At 43.7% G+C, this 20,700-nt stretch overlaps 2 protein-coding genes across 9 annotated transcripts; one reads left to right on the top strand and one right to left on the bottom strand.

Annotated features, from left to right (window-relative positions):
- The first annotated feature begins 550 nt into the window (after positions 1-550).
- Positions 551-20,611, top strand: LOC123354821 (forkhead box protein R2-like). Of its 4 annotated transcripts, XM_044997118.1 has the most exons (5): positions 551-1,078; positions 2,820-2,944; positions 3,383-3,493; positions 4,199-4,866; positions 5,863-6,256. In XM_044997118.1, the coding sequence occupies exons 3-5, from the start codon at positions 3,385-3,387 to the stop codon at positions 6,004-6,006; spliced, it is 921 nt and encodes a 306-aa protein (XP_044853053.1). In that variant the 5' UTR covers positions 551-1,078; positions 2,820-2,944; positions 3,383-3,384; the 3' UTR covers positions 6,007-6,256. The 4 variants fall into 4 exon arrangements, with proteins under 4 accessions (XP_044853053.1, XP_044853050.1, XP_044853052.1 ...); XM_044997115.1 differs by lacking the exon at positions 2,820-2,944 and having other exon boundaries at positions 832-1,078; positions 5,863-6,095; XM_044997117.1 differs by lacking the exons at positions 2,820-2,944; positions 5,863-6,256 and adding an exon at positions 20,411-20,611 and having other exon boundaries at positions 833-1,078.
- FOXR1 (forkhead box R1) lies at positions 8,567-15,512 on the bottom strand. 5 transcript variants are annotated; one of them, XM_044997111.1, is made up of 6 exons: positions 15,296-15,512; positions 13,523-13,636; positions 12,751-12,968; positions 12,001-12,266; positions 11,279-11,511; positions 8,567-10,067 (listed from the first exon to the last, which is right to left on the bottom strand). In XM_044997111.1, the coding sequence occupies exons 1-6, from the start codon at positions 15,414-15,416 to the stop codon at positions 9,964-9,966; spliced, it is 1,056 nt and encodes a 351-aa protein (XP_044853046.1). In that variant the 5' UTR covers positions 15,417-15,512; the 3' UTR covers positions 8,567-9,963. The 5 variants fall into 5 exon arrangements, with proteins under 5 accessions (XP_044853046.1, XP_044853049.1, XP_044853045.1 ...); XM_044997114.1 differs by having other exon boundaries at positions 11,337-11,511; positions 12,751-12,971; positions 15,296-15,510; XM_044997110.1 differs by having other exon boundaries at positions 8,570-10,067; positions 12,751-12,971; positions 15,296-15,511.
- Positions 20,612-20,700: the final 89 nt, after the last annotated feature.

Consider the following 20,700-nt stretch of genomic DNA (forward strand, 5'->3'; position numbering starts at 1 on the left):
CCCAACTCTGAGGCACAGAGATGAAGTGACAGTGACGTCAGTGAATAATTAATTATATCAGGTGGAGTGGTTTCAGGAAGGGAGATTGGGAGAACCTCTGCCTTAGAATAGCTCTTGGGGACTAGGTCACCTCCCTTTCCCTGAGAGTGGGGAGACCTGGGTTCAAGTGTCTGCTCCAGAACAGGGATTCAGATAGAGATTTCTGCATCACTAGTGAATGCCCTGATCACTGGGCTAATGTGTATGGGGGCCACTTTAATAGTTTTGTGAATGTTGCCTAAATGTTGGAGTTAGGTGTCCAAGTCCCCTTGTGAATTTAGTACAAAAAAACAATATTTCATTGTGAAAATGTCAAAATGATCTATTTCTGGGGGAGGAAATATTATTATTTTTACCAAAACAATTTTGCATATTTGTGTTGATTTTGGCTAATGTTTTGATCTTCCTGAATCTGCATTCTTTGATGAAAAAAGTATTGGCCAAAAGATTGTACCCAGCTCTAATCACATCTCTTCACACCCCTGACCAATGTAGCTATGCCGGCTTAACCTGTCATGTAGAAATGGAGTATGTCTACACTACAGCTGCTACAGCAGCACAGCTATGGGGCTGCAGTTGTGCTGCTATGGCATAAGTGCTTTCTAGATCAACAGAAGGAGTTATTCTGTCACTAGGTAATCCACTTCTCCAAGAGGCAGTAGCTAGCCTCTGTACCTGGGGTTAGGTCGACCTGTGGTTGTCAGGGAATAAAACTTTAACAAGCCTGTTAATTGGTATTTAAAGGTGCCAATGAGAGGTGAGTCAATCACTGCCTTACTAGCTACTTTCCTATATAAAAAGGATCAAAATGATGATGATAGAAGGAGAGAATTCAGGATAACAGTCCTCCCTTTGCCTACAGTCATGTGCTCTTGACTTTTGAAAAGCTGTTGATTTTATTTCTCCCCTTGATGAAAAATGTATTTAAACTTAAAAAACAAGAAGGGCTGGGAAAACCTTCATTTAAAAAGTGGCCTTGAGAATTGGGATATGGCTCAGGAACTTGAACTGGCTACTACCACTGATCAAGTTGCTGAAGGTAGGAAACAAATCCTCAGCATCTCATTTATGTAAATATGATCTCTTGCATTTTTCTATATGATGTTTCTTATACTCAAAGAATAAGATAACTAGTTATTGTTACTTCAGTGACTATGCAAGCCAGTAAATGTAGCTGTTACATGAGTCGAGTAGTTCTAGACTTCCTCATTAGAACCTATCATATGAGATGCTGGGCATCTGTGAATTATTGGGGATGACAGGTGTGGTTGGTTTTCTTTACTTGGCTGGAGTAATCCATTAAAGTTTATTTAAAAAAAAGTTGCTGGAAATAAAGTTATTTGAATTAATTTCATGTTAATTGTATTTTAAGGAAGTTTATTAGATACTATAGCGTAGACCAAACAGTTTTTTCATTTTACATTTTGTAAAATCTCTTATGTTGTCTCATGACCTCTTTTCATATTAATATCTAAATAACTATGAACCTTCCTATGTAATTTGTGTAGGACAATCAATAAGGAAACTGGTTACCCTATCTTTATTATCCCATTTGTACAGAGATATAGGTAACTAAGCAACATATAGCCTATAGAGGAAATGTGTTGTTACATACTTCCAGGTAGCAACAAATGTAATTCCTTGAACTTGGATGGATAAGAAAACAAAATACTTAATAGGACAACAATTCTCTAAATCCATTAGCTAAGTGAAGTTCCTGGAGACTGAGGAGAAACCTCAGGACTAAATATTATTACCACAAGAGCTGGTACTTCCAAGTCCTTTCTCAACAGTGATTTTCTGTATCACCTTGGGCAAATCACTTCACTGTCCTGTGCCTCAGTTTCCCCACTGTGAAACAGAGATGATACTTCATTCTTACAACCTATATGAAAGATATCTAATGTTTGTACAGAGTTTTCATGATTAAAACAATATAAGCAGTAAACTACAAAATCCTCTCTAGAATTAGTCTTATCTGAACAGAAACTCTACTGCAGCCTTAACTATGGAGTAGCATCTGCTCTCCTTAAAGCTGACACCCACAGCTAAAGTCTAGTCAGTTATCTATCACTGTAACAATGACTTTTAGAACACAGCTTAACTTCACTAGACTTTGGGAATCTCTACCAGCTATACTGCTGTGGATCTAGCTCCTTTGGTGGGAGCATTAGCATACATATGGCATAAGCAGCTGCTGGCACTTTACCACCATGTATTGTGTTGGCCTCCTTGCAGCAGGATTAGACAAGACACTGGTGTGGGTTTTTGTTGGTTTTTTTTGGTTTATTTGGGTGGGGGTATGGGTGGTTTGTTTTTTAGGTTTTAAACATTTTACTCTAGCATGTATCTAAACAGGTGTTTCCACCATTGCTACTAATAGTGGAGCTGTTGCCCAAAAAAGTCTGGTGTAAGCATTTTTCATAAGCTTCTTTTCCATTTTGCCCACATGCACCGCCTGAAAAAATATCTGCTAATCTGATGGCCTATCTTAATTTGACTTTGTCTTGTGAGGTAAAAGGCTTTTCAGAATCTAAGCTTCGTAGCACACCCTAGAGTGTGTATGTGAGTGTGCGTGCATGAGCTCCCTACATCACTGAATGGGGTGTAGTGAGGAATAACAAATAGCTTGTAAACTACATGGAAATGGAGTGAAAATGTGTATTCCTTGTCTGATATTGCTGTGTTCAGAGCTCCCTAATCTATGGAGAGTGGGTCTTTGTAGGTATACTTTCCAAGTGCTGTAGGGAACGTCATCTTTCAGGATACTTTATTTGTAGCTGCATGGGAGCTGGGGTCTTCTAAAACTAACTAAATTGAGGAAGTGACAATTATGCTCAAGTATCCAAAGAGATGTAAAGACTACGGAGAGAAGGAATTTCTTCAGGATGCTTCAAGGAAGAAGGTAGGAGAAATATGAAATTAAGGAAAGATAAAACTTGGCTGAATACCAACAAACCTTTCTTTGAGTTGAAGCGTTTTTAGGAGCATGTTGGAGCTTAGTTCCCTTCAGTGACTAGTAGGTACTCCTTGAGCTCTGAGACTTAATGTTGATACGTTGCTTGCAAGCGTTGACCTGTCTGTGGCTCTGAGGTACAGCAGGGTGTCTGCAAAGTATAATAATCCCCAAGAAGCATATTACAGTAGCAATAACAGATGAGCACTGTGTAACTAGTGGCAACCTAGAATTCTCTGTCATCATTGGTAGGATGACTCCAGGTGGTGCACCTGCCTGATGCCTTAGCCTCACTAGCTCTGCTGAAGCAAGTTTGATTGATGGGTGTGTGATGTTCCTGATTTTTAGGTGGTTTGTTTTTTGTTTTTGTCTTTGCCTGTGGACCAGGTATGGAAAAAAATCTCAGCAAATACTTTCTACATGAGCCATACAAGCATCGTTGGAGCAACTCTGTCACAGGAGAAGCAGTCCAGCCCCCTCTACCTAAGGAGCAAGATGGCAAGTGATGACTATGGGTTGTGTAGAGTAGGAATATGGACAGGGTTTCCTACACAGCATGGCTCATGTGGCTGGGTTGGCAAAGTTAATGAGGGTGGGCAGGGTAGAAGGATACTGTGGAGTCATGCACTAGCTAGTGCCATGATACTCAGGCTGAGGCTTGGGAGCTGCAAGTGTCTCTTTAATATGTCTCCTGGAGTTCTTTGCAGCACATATTAAAACACCGATTTAATTATTAACCAATCAGGATGCTTTTCCTGTGTTGTTAACCAGTTGTAGAATACTTAATCATTTTGCTGTGATTATTAAAAATAGTAAAGAAACAATGAATTCACACAACTGTGACTCTTTTTGGTTATGTTAGTTGCTAATGTGGCTCCTGAACCACTGAAATTTGAGTATCACGGAGCTAGTGCATATGTACACCATGCTCCCTCGTGCATGGAATGTCAGATTTGATTAAGTGTGTGACAGTTGCCTTCTGGTGGCTGCACCCTATTGAGTAAAGTCCCAGTACTGTAGCTCACAGGGAGTCTCCTCTAGTTTGTGATAGGACGATAGTTTTGAAGTTGGATATGCTGTTGCCTAATGAGCTGTCCAAAGGAGCTAAGCAGCTTACAAAGGGGAGGAGGGGGGAACCCCATGCAACTAACTTCAACAAAAGCACAACTTTGCTGAAGTGATCTATCACCTTTGTTTCCACAGAATCTGATGTGCAGCCACACTTGTGGATGTGGGTGAACCCCAACCTGGTTTGCCCCATAACAGGGTACCTCAATAAGGGAGTCCCAGGAAAACCAGTGCATTTGGTAGCTCCTGCACCCAAGGCAGCTGTTACAAAACCTACTTCAGTAAAACCAAGGCCCCCAGTAGCTGCTGCCCTACAGACTTCCTCTGGACAATGTGTTTCAGTGCCTCTAGTAACTGCTGCACCCAAGGTCTCCACTAGAAAATATAGTTCAGTAAAGGCAGTGGCTCTCATCACTACTCTGCAGACTTCTCCTGTAGCCTCTGTTTCCATACCCCCATTGGCTGCTTCTGATGCTGTGACCCTGCAGGCTTCCACAGTCAAGAATGTTCCCAGAAAACCAGTGTTCCCTATATTATTGGCAGCTGTTGCACCAAAGGTTTCTACTCCAGTAAAACCTGTACCCCCAGTAGCTGCTGCATCCAAGGCTTCTAATAGAAAACATGCTTCAGGAAAGACAGTGCCCCCAGTAGCTGACACTATGCATGTTTGCGCGCACACACCAGGAAAAACCATGTCCCTGGAAGCTGCAGCACTTGTGGACTCCTATCAAAAGCCCATCTTAATTGCCTACAAGCAACTCTGTCCCAAGGAAGAGGTACTACTGTGGTCCAGCAAAGCAAAGGTATGTTAGATAGAAATTCAGTGCACATGAAGCCCATGTTGCTTACTGTTATTTTGGAGGCTGCTGGCTCCTGATCTCACTAGCAGCAGCATCAGAGGAGCTAGTGGTAGCACAGCTGTACAATTGAGAGGGCATGAACAATAGGAGATCAAGCTCCTGCATTAAGAATCTCTTGCTCTTAAAGTTCAGTCTTTTATTCCAGTGTTGTGACAGGCTCTGTCTTGACTGATTTGTGTCACTGTAGGTGTTAAGTGAGGAGGAGGTCTCTTCCACTTGTAACTATTTCTGAAAAGAGTGCTGAGAACAGAAGATAGGTGGTCTCTTCTGTGATGCAGATGTATCAATAGATAAAGGTGCAAATGGAACTCAAGCACTAGACCTTGTGATCAAATGCCCAGCCAGCCCTCTACCTGGGAATTGTTGAAGGAGTATGCCAAGAACTGTACAAAGCTCCTAGCTTGCTGGTCTCCTATCTCATAGACTTAGGACTTGCTATAGTGAATTCATCCTTTGGGTTTAGTTTGACTCTGACAGCCCCCTGCTTTAACAAAGCTGATTAGCAGTGCAGTACTTTTTTTTTGGAGGGGATGGGGACTAGAGAGGAAATTCCTTCCTGATCCCTGTAGCAATCTTATCTCCTGAAATGGGTGTGGGTTACATCTGTCTCATGATTATTTGAAAGGCACTTACTGACCTCATGGGGCCCAGAGTTGGATGGAGGCTGAAGTGTGGGCAAGAAATCAGGGAGGTCTCTGCACTTCGTGCAGCTTTCAGAAGGGAAAGGGCAAATGACTGGTAGACTCAGATTCTGATACTTTATCCAAAGCTGGGAAGGTGTGTATGTTTTTTACCTCCACCATTTCATTAGTGAGGAATCTCAAATTTTAAGTGATCATGTAGAAACTGAGGGGAGGGAAGGGAAGGGACAGGACACGTGAGGAACTCTGTTAGTAGTTCAAGGGACACAAGCAGCCAATATCTCTCCCCATACTGTAGCTGTGGGATGACATCACTGATCAACTGCAGGAGTCTATGGTTGGTGAGCTCCTGCCAGTCAGAACACAGTATCAGCAACTTACGGTCGGAGTATTCATTTTTGTTACCTTATCCTTCAAGTTGCAGCCAGGGTACAGCCATTAGATTCTTGGCCAAAGGCTGCATTGGAAACTTGCCTTGTCTACACTGGCCTCTTCTCCTCTTGCACCCCCACCCCCATATCCCATTAAAACTTCCCACTTGCTAACAAGTGCAGATGCTAGAGTTGTACCCCTCAGGTGCTCCATCTTACAGGGAAGCTAGCCAGCTTGGTGTCTTTATATTCTTGATACTTCCATACTGGCTATGATGGACAATAAAACCTGATCATCTTGGGTTCAGTCTTCGCCACAAAACTACTCACTCTTCCTCTTACTTTTGCAGTCCTGAGATTGGTATGATCTATGACTCCCACAGCCCTTGTGACCTGGATGACTTGACACCTGCCCTTCATCTCTTCTTTTCGCTAAACGATGCTGACTTCAAAATGGCCTTTGCCAGCAAGAGGCTAGTGAAGATGGGCTTTGCATGGAAAGCCACCCAACTTTCTTCTCACTCTCATATGGCAAACAAGTCAACTGCCACTTGAGTGCAGTCATATTACATCTTAAACACATCAGGCCTCTATGGCCTGACTTACCTTCCCCTCCACACCCCCCTTCCCCCCCCCCCCACACCCTGCCCCCCTTTTCCACAGAACTAGTGGGCTCCTGCTGACTTCAATGGGTGTGGGTGGTGCTGGACACCTGTTCCAGACTGTATTTCAGGGCAGGTCTGACTAGTTTTGGTTTTGTTAAATCTGTGCCAACATAGTTAAAAGGATTCGACACCCTAATGTGTACACATCTAAAAATCTATTTGTTTTGACTTAGCAGTAGTGAAACACTAGTGTGTTGAACTGATCTAACCTGTGGGGGTTTTTTGTTTTGATTTTTTCCCCCAAGGTGATCTAGTTAAATTGGTGACAAAACTGATGGAAACAAGCCCCAGGTAGTCCTTCTACCTGTTCTCTCTTAGGGAGGGAAGCTGCCACTGTACTGGCTGGCACTACAGGCCTGAGCCTACAGTAGGGATCAAATAAAACTTTTTTTAAAACATCACTTTAAAATAAAGCTTAAGTCTGCATCATCTATGAACTTGCCAGGCATCTATTAAAACTTCCCTTTCCTTTTAATTCTGTATTTCTAATTCTTTAAGCATTCCTTTCTGCAGCCTCTATGCTTGTATCCCTCTCTGGTTCCATCTACCCAAACTCAAAGTGCTTTTGTTACAAATGTCAAGTCTTTCACCTCTGGCATAAGAAGTGTCACCTCTGTGCCTTATCTGTAAGCTGGATTAAAAGTGACTTGTCTGACATCATACAAGAAGTCTCTGGCAGAGCTAGAAATAGAACCCAAGTATCCAGATATTTGGACCTGTTGGCTAAGCACAGGACTTTGGCTCTACCTCTTGAAGGGTAGTTGCTTGTGAGGTTGTTAGTCACTAGATCCAGTCTAGGCGTGCAGTAACATGACTAGCTAAACAAATCAAACCTCTAGCATCAGCAAATATGGTCATTGCCAAGGACATGAAGTAGTCTGTAACCCCCACCCCAGGTAAAGCATTGTAGAACTACCAGTTACATGATCAGAATAGGGGAATTTGCCTTCCTTGGCCATGCTGGAGGCAGGATATAGGAATAGATGGTATATTGGTTAATTTTAATAGTAAATTTGTAAGTGTTTCTTCCCCCCACCCCCCATTGGAAAGAGGATCAACCTCTACCTGCTGGCACTCAAAGTAATATTAGCCACTTTCTGCTAAGCAAGCATTTTTGTGAGAAGGGAAGAGCTTCTCCACATACCCTCCCCTCTGACTTCTGCTGTTCCTCTTGCATGCATCTGACTGGAGTAGAAACCACCCCTCCTGTAGTGACTGCTTGCTCAGTGTGCCCACAACTCTTGGGCAGATTTAAGAGGCAAAACTTTACTTTGAATAGGCTTTCAAGGTCCTCCTGTTCTAGAGCATTGGTCAAGCTCATTCTCATGGCTCAGTCAACTGAAAATCAGTTTCCTGCTGACAAGCATGACCGTGTGAGCACTCTCCCTTGTGGCATGAGTGTGAATTGCTCATGCTCCTCTCTCTAGTTTGTGAGGTCTGCCTGACTGTTGAAACAGTTACTTGTTATATAACATCCAGCTTCAGCTGTACCAGTAAACATTTTGCTTGCAAGACCTTACAGCAGGGAATAAGAGGGACCTATCCTAGACTAAAAACAGTTCACCTTTACTGTCATGTGCTCACTGGGGACTGAAAGCATGATCCTCTCTAGTAAATAGCAGTTAAGTGTTCACTGGACTCCTAAAAAATGAGTGGTGGCAGTGGGAGAACAGAAATTGTCAGATTATACATGGAGGGGATTAAGCCTACTGTGGAAGTGCTTCTGTTGGAAAGGATTTCATCTGTGGGGCACTAGGAAGTGCAAGTGTCTTAGTTACATGGGAGGCCTTATTTCTGATACCTTAAACCTCTCTAATCTAATTAAATCACACTTTACAACTCACTGACTACAAATTTTAGCAGGTTACAAATAGGGGTAGCATCTGATGTTAGCCTATTAGTAGGTATTAGAGGTAAACAACCTAGGCACCTGTTGGACTCTGAACCATTTATTAAAATGTTATAAATGAAATCTTCAAATAAGTGATGTTTTCTCTAGTTTAAGTGGCTGCTGTCTGATTAAAAAATAGTTCCTGCTGTGTTACTAACAGCAGAGATCAAACTAACCCAGTCTTCTTCCTGTATTGTTTGCTTTCTGCCTTTCTTAGTGCAGGTATTTAGCACCAGCTGTTTATAGGCAGTGCCACTATGTAGACTAGATATATGGCAGAGAGCTGGAGTTTTATGATCCATTCTGCCCTGGTTAGAGGAAGCAGCAGTTTTCATGTTAAATAAGACAGTGTAAAGAATCACAGCTGCCAGAGGTGTTTAGTAAAAAAATAAAATTTGTACTGCTTTATAATGAAGTCTTTTTAAAACAAAAACTTTAGAAATACCAGGAATGGAATGTCTGGTCTCTGCTGAAAGTGTGTGTGTGTGTCAGGCGATCTGTGTTAGAGCTATCACCTAGTCGAGCAGGGGAGAGACTTTAGCAAAGACATAATTTCTCCCCAGAATTCATTAGGCTTTGGCATTAGATAGCTAAACAAGGGACAAACTCCCTTTCCCCTCACTTGCTAGAGCTTTTTTGCTCATGTCACATCATTGGTTCCCTATGTGAGACAAGATCTGTTTCTCTGTTTAAATAACAGAATTCTACCTCTATCTTCAAGAGGCAGGAGAAAAACAACCCAGTTTTCACCTTATCCCCTCCCACTCCATTTAGTATTATCTTTGTGTCTCCTACCACTGGCATTGAAGAGCAGTTTTGTTTGTTGTAGTTTGTGGGGTTTTTTTAAGGGGGCTAGTTAGCTGGAACTTCAGTAAAATAAAATGACAATGTCTTTGGGATCTTTAAATGGCTGCAATGGAATGTCTAAACTCTGCTCTAGATCTTACTATCTGCTTCATTTTCATTTTTTTAATGTAGTTCAGCAGCCCTTAGTGCTTTTTACCTTCAGCATACTTTACACAACATTAAGTGCAGAATGAAAATAAGGAATTGAAAAAGTACAAAAATTCAATTGACTTTTCCCAGTCGTCTTGTACAGAGGAAAGGGAACATTTTGCACAGAAGCAGCTGAGAAATTGCTGTTAGAGTAAAGGCTCTCAGATTCCCAAGATTATGCTAAAGCTTCCTGCAATCTTCCCTCAAACAAAACCAACTCTGACCATCGTCAGCCAATGGATCATGGATGGGATAGCCACTCAAACTGCTGAAAGGGGGAAAGTTAGAAATCAAAAGGACCAGATTTTCCTACTACCCTATACTCTCCAGCTGAAATTCCCTCTTGAAGTATATGAGACAAAGCCTGCCCAGAGCAAGCCATTGAGGGGGGAGACAGGTCTGATCCAGCTCCCTCTGATTAGTGGTCTGATTCCCTAGAGTTTCCATTCACTTCTAGGGCTCCCTTCTGCAATTGCTTAGAAGCTGACTGTAGTAGAAGGGGAGGAAATAAGCCTGCTTGGGAGCCATGTGGTCCTTATTTCAGAGGCACCAGGGATCAGAGACTGAACAAAGATTGCATCTGTTCTGCAACGAGAGAGAAAAAGAAAGGTAGTTTGATGGCTGAGCCTGGGCCATGATCCAGGCGCTGGGTACTGGCTCTGCGGCCTCAAAGGGTTAATCAGCATTCCACCACCATTGCTATCAGTGTCCTGCTCTCAGGATCACTCAGCCACCAATGTGAGCTTGTCCCAAAAACTTAATACTTCCATTCTGATTTTAATTGGCCAAGTGTGTTATTCAGTATCAGCTGGAGGATAAATTTCTTAAGCAGCTAGGAGAATAACCCTGCTTATAGTTGAATTTCTCTCAAGTACTTATCTTCAAAAAGGAGCTAGATAGATTCATGGAAGATAAGTCTATCAATGGCTATGAGCCAGGATGGGCAGGAATGGTGGCCCTAGCCTCTGTTTACCAAAAGCTGGGATTGGGGAACAGGGCATGGATCACTTGATGATAACATGTCTGTCAATTCCCTTGGGGGCACCTGCTATTGGCCACTGTCAGAAGACAGGATACTGGGATTGATGGCCATACTGGGTCAGACCAAAGGTCCATTCTTAAGTTGTTTTTTAATGTGCCTCCAGGCTCCTAAGCTTGTCCCCCCACACCCATGTGCAGATCTCATGCATCCATGTTAAAATTGGCTGGCCAGAGCTATAAGGACAGCACCACTTAAGGCTGTCTGGGTCTCTTGTTCTAAAGCATGGGAATGGTCCCTTTCACCGACCTAGGCAATTGCAGACCTGGACTCCAAAGTGCAACCCACCCAGTCATCCTCAGCAACCAGTAACACCCTCAGCAACTTGTGAAGTAACTCACTCAGTGCTGGAAATAAGAGATGTGAGGTTACTAATTTTTCCGTGCATGAAGTTTCAAGGCGGGGGGGGGAGGAGAAATAATTTTCAGAGAGGAGTGACCAGGAGCATTTCTATCATTCAAAAGGGGCGGGGGAACCTCTCCTCCGCTTTTCTCCTCTGGCCTATGTTACCACTAAATGAGGCAGAGCGCCACCCTTACTCATAAGGGCTCCACCCTAGAAGACCCATCTTCTTCAGCCATCCAGTCTAGCCCCCTGTATTTTCTACTTCCCCTGGTCTATCCACACCCTTATTACTTCTACAGCTCTCTTACTAGTGTAACCTCAAAACAAGTCTTGGGAGACCCTGCTTTCCAGCACCACTCGTCCTAGCTCCAAAGCCTCAGCAGGGCCTACTGTTTCTTGGTATGTACCTGGTTTGTTCAAGCTCTGGCTCACTAAGTCAAGGGCCTCCTCAGATAGAGCCCGTACCTCTTCCTGGAACTTTCTGCACCCTTCTGGTGTCAGCTTCCACAGGCGTGACTTGCGATTGCCCTCGTTGCACACAAAGTGGGAGGTTTTTTCAAAGCTGCTACTGAAGCACAGATTGTGACGAATGGAGTTTTTCCAGCCATCTGGGGCTGTCTGGAAAAAGGGAAAGTGCTGCCTGCAGAGAGAGGAGAAGAAGAGCACATCTGGGTTCACAAGCAGGGCAAGCCCAGAGCACAGGATTGGCTACACTGGCCACTGTAGTCATGAGGTCAGTGTTTCTTGTCACAACCAGAGTGCACCTGATCATTTGTGGAACATACATGGATGTAAGAAGAGAGATTCCTCCCAAGCCCCTGTACCCTTAGGCTTGGCTGGACCAGTTGAACAAAGTAATGTTAAGAGGCAACAGGCCAGAACTAAAACTCCAAGTCTGAATACTCCTTAACTTGGGCATTTAAATAAAAAATCCATGTAATCTCTAATGGGAACAGAAGTGGAGTGACTTGCCTAGTGTCTCATGGTGAGTCAGTAGTACAGCTGATAATAGAACCCAGAATTCCTGACCTCCAGTTCCCTCCCCTAGCAAAAGCTAGGACAGTTTTGTACCCATGCCCCTTAAAACTCCCCCTATCCCAGCATGGTGGAGTTGGAGGGCTGTGGGTACCGTGTGAATTGGTAGATCTGCTGCACAGTCAGGCTGCCTTCTGCATTGTTACGCAGGGCCAGGGTGATGAGGATGCAGTAATTAAGGGGGGGGCGGGGCCATCCCCCTTTGATTTTGGTGCTCGCCTGCAGGATGTACTTGAGCTTTTTGCTCTGACATCTGGTGACCTTTGGTTTCCGGAGTGCCAGAACAGCCTTAGATTTGGGAGTCTCCATTTTCTGAGGGAGTGAGATGTCCACCGATGAGGCATCTTCATCCTCTGTGAACTAGGGAGAAGAGGGGTAGAAGAGCTGGGTTAGGCCTGCATGGAGTCAACCATGAGTAGACATGATGCGTCTGGGAAGATGCACATCAGCGGCTTGTGTGTAATGAGTTTGGGCCTCAGTCTAGTTCCCAGTGGTGATGTGTCCCCATCACAAATGAGTGCTAGCTGACCCATTTCTATCTGTTTCAGCAGAAGGGTCATGGTGATGGTAAATGAGCTCCTCCCCTCATGTCAGGCCTGAGGTACATACTGCTACCTGTGCTATCCCGGTTCTGTGGATAGGAAGGACTCCAGTTTCCAGTCCAGCATCTTGTACCTTCTGCCAGCCATAATTTGGGCTGAATCTATGCATTCACTTCTGCTGCTCATAAAACAAGGCATGAGCAAGTTTAGTGCTATCTTGGGATGCATCAATCACAGAGACCAAGCGACTCAAAGCATGTAATGCCCAGCACTGTCCACACAGCTTCCCCTCTGCCACATACCTTCTCTGCCTCACTGGATGACGACAGCAGATCCTCCTCAGAACAGTCAAGGTTGGAGTAATTCAAGGAAGGGCTTGGAGAAGAAAACCCTGGTGCAGCAGCAGCTACTGAGAATGCTGGGCTACTGGGTCCTGGCATGTCCACACTGGGACAGCCGGCAATGGGGCAAACCAGATTGGGGTTCACCCACATCCACAGATGGGGCTGCACATTAAATTCTGCTGAGAGAGAAGAAGCCAAATCACTCTAGGGGCACCATCTGAGGGCCTCTGCAACAGACAGGACTCCTGCCTCCTGGGAACAAGGCTGGGCTAAGGCTAATTAGGATGTAGATCCAAAATCTCAGGAATCTCCTAGCCCTAAGGCTCCATGCTGTCTACCTCTCTCCCCCCCAGCATTTATCTCACAACAAAATTGATTGTTTTTTCCCTCCTGTCCTGTGGCCCCTCACACCACCAGGTCTTGTCCCTTGCTCACCCTGCGAGTTTTAACATCCCTTCCCCTGCCAGCAGCACCGGAGTTGCCTGCACTCCCACTACCCAAGAATCACCCTGAGCTACTGGTCTGGCAGCATCCAGTGGAGAAAGGAGTACATAATACTCCCCTCAGAGCTGACCTAAGCACCTCTGATCCTTGGAGAAGATCAGACCCAGATGTGCTCTCTGTCACTGGTCCATCTCTCTGTAACAGGAAGAACGAATGCCCCTTTACCTACACATCTGCTTATGGCACTATCCCTTTCCCCCAGGGCAATACCCTGCACATGGCTCACCACCAGGCTGTGTGGATGGGAGGGTCTCAGACAGTTCCTTGGGGAGTGAATTCCTGCGCACCGGTCGCTCACACTGCCACTTCAGCATGTGATGGTTCAGTTTTTCATCTGCAGCTGGTGGGAAATGGAAGTTCAGAGACAATATGGTGAATTGACAGCACTGACACCCATCTCCCTCCTCTTCTCCACCCCCTTTCTCCTCTGAGCATCAGGGCTTTGAGACACATCCGCAGTCTAATTTAGGTTGGGAAAAAGGCCTTTTTTCTGCATCATGATGGGTCACCCAGTTTGGGCTACACAAGTTGCTCTCAACCTTTCCAGGCTACTGTACCCCTTTCAGAAGTTTGATTTGTCTTGCCTACCCCTCCAGCTTTCACCTCACTTAAAAATGACTTGCTTACAAAATCAGACATGAGAATACAAAAGTGTCACAGTACACTATTGCTGAACAATTGCTTACTTTCTCATTTTTACTACATAACTGTAAATCATTTGGAATATACACATTGTACTTAATTTCAGCGTATAGTATATAGAGCAGTATAAACAAGTCATTGTCTGTATGAAATTTTAGTTTGTACTGACTTCACTAGTGCTTAAACCAAAACACCTGGTCAAAAAGGGACCCTCCCCAGCCCGGTGAAAATGAGTGAGTGAGGGTGGGAGATAGCCAGTGACAGAGCAGAGGGGGAATGGGGAGAGCGAGGTAGGGCCTAGGAGAATGGGTGGGGCAAGGGTGTTCAGTTTTGTGTGATTAGAAAGTTGGCAACCCTATAGCCTGTTGTAAAACTAGGGAAATAGCTAAATGAGTTGATGTACGCCCTGGAAGATCTCTGCATATTCCCAGGGGTACCCCTGGTTGAGAACCACTGGGCTACACACATCAAAACCCTCATCCTGTAGTTAGGCCCACACGGGTCCCCATTCTGCAGGGGTCCAAGGGTCAGATTCCAGGCCTAGAGCCTAAGATTGTGACTATAAGGTTGTTAAGGAGATGGCAGTCCCAGCATTTCCCTAGTATAGTCCAAAGCCCTACAATCCATGTACTAAAATATCATAAGAATTCTTTGAAAGTGGCCCATCACTGGAGAGATTTAGAATTAGACTGTCCAAAGCAGCAAATCATAGCAACAACGGTAGAGCTGAACATGAACTAGACAGGACATAATAGAAATGTTCTTTTTTTCCCCCATTCATAGAGTCAAAGGCCAGAGGGGGGCACTGTAATTATCTAGTCTCACCTCCTGCATAATTCAGGCCATTGAACTTCCCCCCAAATTATTCCTGTTTATACTATATCCTTTATCAAAACATTTTCTGTGATAGTTTCACAATGTTGAACTAGAATCATGAACAATCACATGTATCCAGCACTGGAATCTGCTGTAGCCCAGTCAGTGCTGCTAGTTCTATCACAACATGCCAATATGTTTTCTGGAGTGCTCTCTGGAGATTTTTATTTCATTGAGCCAGTCTTGCCAGCTCTCTTTAGAATCCCCCCAATATCAGAGTACCTGTCAGTTATTTACAGTTTAATCTCCAGATTCTCCTAAATTTGCATACATTTTGACATTCATAGAAGAGAAAGTTCTAATTTAGCAGCATTTAAAGTCTTTGATAGCAAGACAAGATATGGTTTTTAATGAATTTCCAGGCTAGATCCGATTTCTATCTCCAGCCATCAGAGAGTCTTCTTTTCACCTGGAAGTTTCACAGCCAAGGACATGCACATAACCAAACCATCCAGAACCCAAGCCTCTCAGAACTCCTTACCGTGAGGAAACTGATCAGTGGTGGTGGTTAGCTTGAGCTTCTCCTCCATATCCCAGTCCTCAAGGCCACTTTTTAAATGCAGGTTTTCCCAAAAGGTTTTGTTTTGAAAATTCAAATACATTTTCTTATAATCTGCAAAATACTGCTGTATACCCAGAATGTTGGAGGAAGGACACAGAGAGTTAACCTGCTAACTTTTAACTCTCTAGTTCTGGTCCATGTGATTTGATCTCACTTTATATATATATATAAAAAAAAAAAAAAAAAAAAAAAAAAGAGAGAGAGAGCATGAGAGAGATTTGACCAGGTGAATTAAAGACCTCTGTTTCACACTTTTAAATACCCATTAAAGACCTTTCTAGGGACTGGATGATTAGTATCAATGAAGCAAGCAATCTACTTGAAAATAAAAGAGATATCACTCGAAGGGCTTTTTTTTTGTCTGTCTATTTAATCTAAATTCTCGATAAGTGCTCAGCTCCTTAGTTAGGTGAGCAGAGCTTTATCCTAACATTTCTGGAAAAATAGGTGTAAAGGAATAGATTTGCAACTGTTTGTAATATAGGATCATCCATAGGTTTGTGGCCTTTATGGTCTGAGAAACTCAAATACTTTTTGGAGAACATATAGGGACTTTGAGGTTAGTTAGCTCAGTAGACACAGAAAAGTTCTGCCTCTCCTCATTTTTGGACAGTTTAATTTCTTCTCTTCTTCTCCCACCTCTTGTTCTTTTTCTCCTCTTCAGTCCCAATTTCTTCTCCTTTCCATTTCCCTCCCAGTCTCTATTCTTAATCCAGCTCCTTCCCTGCCAACAACTTGCTGCTTAGCTTCCCTCTCACCCTTCTCTCCACACCTCCAAGATAAACTGAACAGACTTCCTTGTAACCTCATTTTGCTGCCAGCCCACCAGCAGATGGAGCACAGCTGGGGAATGAAACTGAGCAGGTTCTTGTCAGGTTCACTTTGCTGCTCTGCTCCATGCCTGAGCTAGGCAAGAGCTGTGGTACACATCAGTGTGTGAAAGATTCTCCTCTTGGCCTCACTTTGCTACAAATGTCTTTCTAGATGAGCAGAGCAAGGCATAAGCAGACCAAGCAATTGCTTAGGGTGCCAAGCAGCTCAAGTGGGGCCCCCTTGAGCTCTATTTTCAAGTAGATACTAATCATCCAGTCCCTAGAAAGGTCTTTAATGGGTATTTAAAAGTGTGAAACAGAGGTCTTTAATTCACCTGGTCAAATCTCTCTCATGCTCTCTCTCTCTCTTTTTTTTTTTTTTTTTTTTTAATATATATATAAAGTGAGATCAAATAGGGGCCCCCCCTATTAATTATTAGTATGTGTTGTGTGGGCAGGGGCAAAAATATTCCTGCTTAGGGGCCCCCAATGGGCAGCACCAGCACTGAATTGAGGAGGGTGAGTGAGGAATAATAATGGTTGATATTTATACATACCTCTACATCTTCAAAGCTCTGCACAAGAGTTAAGGTTTGGATCCTCAAAAGTATTTAGGTACCTAACTCTAACTGAAATTCTGGAACTTTTGAGAATCTGTGCCTAACACACTAATTTCTGTCAGATCCTATCATCACCGAATGGGGTCACTACAGAGTGAGGGGAGTCTTTGTACCCTGTTATTGTAGGGTTGCTCCTGGGCTCTGCATCCTGTTTGCTGTTGTAGGGTTGCTCTTGGTCCTCCAGGGCAGCACTACAAAAGCAGGAGATGTAAAATTACAATCTAGCTTCACTAGTGCAGAATTACACAGACTCTCATTGGGCACATGGGGACCCTTTCTAGTGTCTCTTTGACATGGAGTTTGGATAATATTTTTTTAAAATCTCCCTACCTGGTCATGTGATGCGATGGTGCTGTGTGCCAGCAAAGGCCAGTGGACAGAGGTAGGAACTGGTTCTGGTGGAAACATTGGAAATGTTGAAATGTTATTTGCTAGGAGGGATCAGCATAACTAAATTATCAAGCAAGTCCCAGAAAGTAACAACATTAGCACAAAAGGGCCTGCTAAAGAAGATGTGGATGTGTGTGTATTGTGTATCTTTTCCAAACTGCCACTGAAAAGTGAAGAATACACTTGTTGCTTAATTTACTCCTTTTGTTGCTTGTAATTGTATCACATACACCTGGCTCCTCACCCAATCTGTGGTGTAAACTATGCAATTCAGATGTTTATCATGGTTTAACTTAATCCTCCTCACACACTCACACCCACAGTGGCCTCTATGATCAGGAAGGGGGAGATTTATCTCACAGATGAAGACCCAACAGGGGAAAGTCCAGCATGCAGTTAGTTTCCAGACACACTACACATGATGACGGTGTTGTAAACAATTGTAACTTTCTCACTTGGGTGTGAAAAAACACACACAGACCCCGAGCATTGCAAGTTTCAGCGCTGTAAAGTGCCAGTGTACACAGTGCACCAGCACTGGGAGCTATTCCTCTTGTAGAGGTGATTTTTTTTTATAGCTGTGCCGCGACTACCCAAGCCACGTTAAAGCCGTGGCACCGCTTTAACATTGCAAGTCAAGATGTGCCTTTAGTTACAGCTACAGTTTGGAGGGAGGTTCACGACCAGCCTGCAGCTAAGTGATGGAACTAAATTGATTATTTTGGGCAATTAAAAAAAAAATTGTGCCCTGGTATTGGGACAATCTCAGATTGAACGCAAGTCTCCAACCAAACTTTTGTGAAGCACAACAGATACTCCACTCATGTTCAGGCTTTCCTTTGTGATGGAGGTTTGGGATATGTTTTACAGGTATATACCATTTAAAGCAGGGTCCATAGGTCAGACACCTCTGTGATGTCTGTCGAGGCAACACGTTCCCCACTGGGGAGCATTTGAACCTTTTGAAACAAAATGCTGCAGCATGAGGCAGAAACCAAAGCAGACCAACTGAGGAGTTCTTTTAAGGAGAAACTCACATTTTATTGACATTATATTGTCAACCTTGCAGGATAAAGGAAAGAGAAGCCCCTTGCAGAGGATGAAGTCTTTGGGTTATACAAAAATGATCTATTGATGCCCATGGGAGAGCATTTAAACAGAGAAAATGATGGAGAAGAGAAAAAGCCCCCAAAAACCCAATCTACAAACAAAGTCCACTCACATGCACAAAAAGGAGCAGTGAAAGGCCTCCTGGCTCCTCCAGGATCCCATTATAAGAGCAGGAGATATAAGATTACAATTTAGCTTCCTATATGGTAGCCCATCACTATATCTGAGCATCATACAGACAAAAGGCACCAACATAAACCGGGACATGTAAATTAATAACAAGCCTTGAAGGCACTGGAGGGAACAGGCAGCTCCAAACCCACCAGAAGTAAACTCAGAAGATCCACTCCATCCTGGATCCTGAATCAACAGGAGCTTTAGCTTCTAGCACAACCACCTACCCCCCTTATCACACTCAATGTGAGACTGTGGCAAGAATCCTTGTAGAATGGGAAATGCAAGAAGTGGGTGAGGCATCCATCACCACCAATCTCCTTGTGAGTGTTTTACCCCCCCGACTGTACATGACAGTCTATGTTCTTGGAAACTAAATGGACTCTGAGTTCTGAGACCAAGTGCACACCAGAATCCAAGTCAGTTCACTGCAGCTACACTGGCATCTGGCAGGGAGAGGACTCCCTTAATCTGCTAGGAATAAAGTAGAGGAGATCTTGAACATGAGGGGAAGGTGCGGAGAAAGTACATACAGCCCATGGCATCTGCATTTTATTGTTATGCTCAATAAGATGAGGACAGAACACATGTTCTTCAGTGAGTGAATGATACAAGGGAAATCCCATACATCCTGTGGCTCCAGGAACCACAAGGGTTAACTTTGGGAGTTGCAGAGGATGAATAACATTTATAACTAGGAATTAAACTGCCTCCAGCCAGCACACCAGATCAAACCTATCTGGCCTGGAGTCCTGGCCAGTGACAATAGCTTCAGAGGAAAGAATTCACCTTAATGTGTCTGACAACGAAGAAGCTAGTTATCATGCAGTGGTATCCAATGATGTCTGGGGAGAGGGAATTTCTTTTACATTTTAACTGGTTAGAATTTCATGCCTGGAAGTGCATGGACAGATTACTCTTGTAACTTTGGTAGCAAAATATAACAGGAAGCAAATTAAACTGGCGTCTCAGACAGAGCCTGGGAAAAGTTCAGGAGGAGCAAAGCCATTAATTAAATGGAGGTTACCATATTAAAGTGACCTGCAAGGAGGGAGGGGGGAAAAGTGGATTTGTGCCCTTGGTTTTGATTCTTTAAGATTCATAAAGTAGACTTGAAAGTTTGTAGGGTTTTTATTTTTAATTCTGCTTGGTTTCATTGTTAGGAATCTCAGGAATGTCAAGCTGGTTAGTCCATGTTTTTGCTGGAGATCTCTTTGGAAGAGTCAGAGGTGTGGCCTGACAGCTATCTCCGCCTTTCACCGAAGGGGTTTAGGAGCTGAAACTTTAACAAAGGCACTGTTTCTCCCAAGTGTCTGAGTCTAAACAGGTGTTAAGAAAAACAAAAACTGGAATTTGAATGAGTCTGAATTGAATCCCTTCCCCCCAAATTGAAATCCTTTGACATGTGACTGGTTAAGGCCTTGTGTACACACAAAAGTTGTGTTGCTTTAAATATATCAGCATAGTTAAAATTATACAAGGCTTCTTCCAAGTTTCATCAGCTGGGGTCCAGCTGGGACACATTGATACTAGTATAAGTGCTTATACCATTACAGGTTATTCTTATATGGAAGGGGGAATAAGTTATACCAGCATAAGGTACCTTTATACTCGTAAAACTTCATCCATCTGGGGGCTTGTACCAGTATAACTATTTTAGTTAAAATCCATAACTGAATAGTTATACCATGACAAGGTGTAGACAAGTTATCACAGTCCTTCTTGATCTGCAGTCATTCACAGAGTCCTCCAGGACAAACAGGGCAGTCAAGACCTGAGTTTCTAATGTAAAAGGAAGAAGGAAAATCTATGTGTGGGAAACTGTCCAGACCTTTTCCTTCCATCAGAAAGAAGCAAAAAAAACCCAAACGGGCCCAGTCTTGTGTGTTCATTTGCATGTCATTGACAGTGTGGTACTGTCTCCACAGGAGAAGCAACTGTCTCTGAGTTTCTGGTCACCATCCGGCTTCACTTGCGCCCTGTGATTGCCAGCACAGCAATGAAGCCTGCGGAGAGCAGAACTGTGATCACTACCATGTTCTGCTACACTACAGCTGTGTTCTTGTAAGCCATTCCTGAGGAGAAAACATCCGACACCCATAAGTCAAGGGGAAATAGAGCAGACCTTTCCCCACCACTATCCCCCTTATTCAGTATGGACCCGGAACAGTGGCCCACCTCTTCTACAGGCCCTGGAGAGCGTGACACTGTGGAATAA

Source organism: Mauremys mutica, chromosome 22, assembly GCF_020497125.1.
Source record: "Mauremys mutica isolate MM-2020 ecotype Southern chromosome 22, ASM2049712v1, whole genome shotgun sequence".
Classification (NCBI taxonomy): Eukaryota; Metazoa; Chordata; order Testudines; family Geoemydidae; genus Mauremys; species Mauremys mutica.

Excerpts from the sequence above, each read along its gene's own strand:
- LOC123354821 (XM_044997115.1), top strand. The coding sequence starts at position 958 with ATGTATTTAAACTTAAAAAACAAGAAGGGCTGGGAAAACCTTCATTTA. Across the intron at positions 1,079-3,382 it reads CACTGATCAAGTTGCTGAAG|GTATGGAAAAAAATCTCAGC; the intron begins GTAGGAAACAAA and ends CCTGTGGACCAG. Across the intron at positions 4,867-5,862 it reads TGTGGTCCAGCAAAGCAAAG|CTGTGGGATGACATCACTGA; the intron begins GTATGTTAGATA and ends CCCATACTGTAG.
- FOXR1 (XM_044997110.1), bottom strand. The coding sequence starts at position 15,416 with ATGTATTTGAATTTTCAAAACAAAACCTTTTGGGAAAACCTGCATTTA. Across the intron at positions 13,637-15,295 it reads CACTGATCAGTTTCCTCACG|CTGCAGATGAAAAACTGAAC; the intron begins GTAAGGAGTTCT and ends ATTTCCCACCAG. Across the intron at positions 12,972-13,522 it reads CCCATCCACACAGCCTGGTG|CAGAATTTAATGTGCAGCCC; the intron begins GTGAGCCATGTG and ends CTTCTCTCTCAG.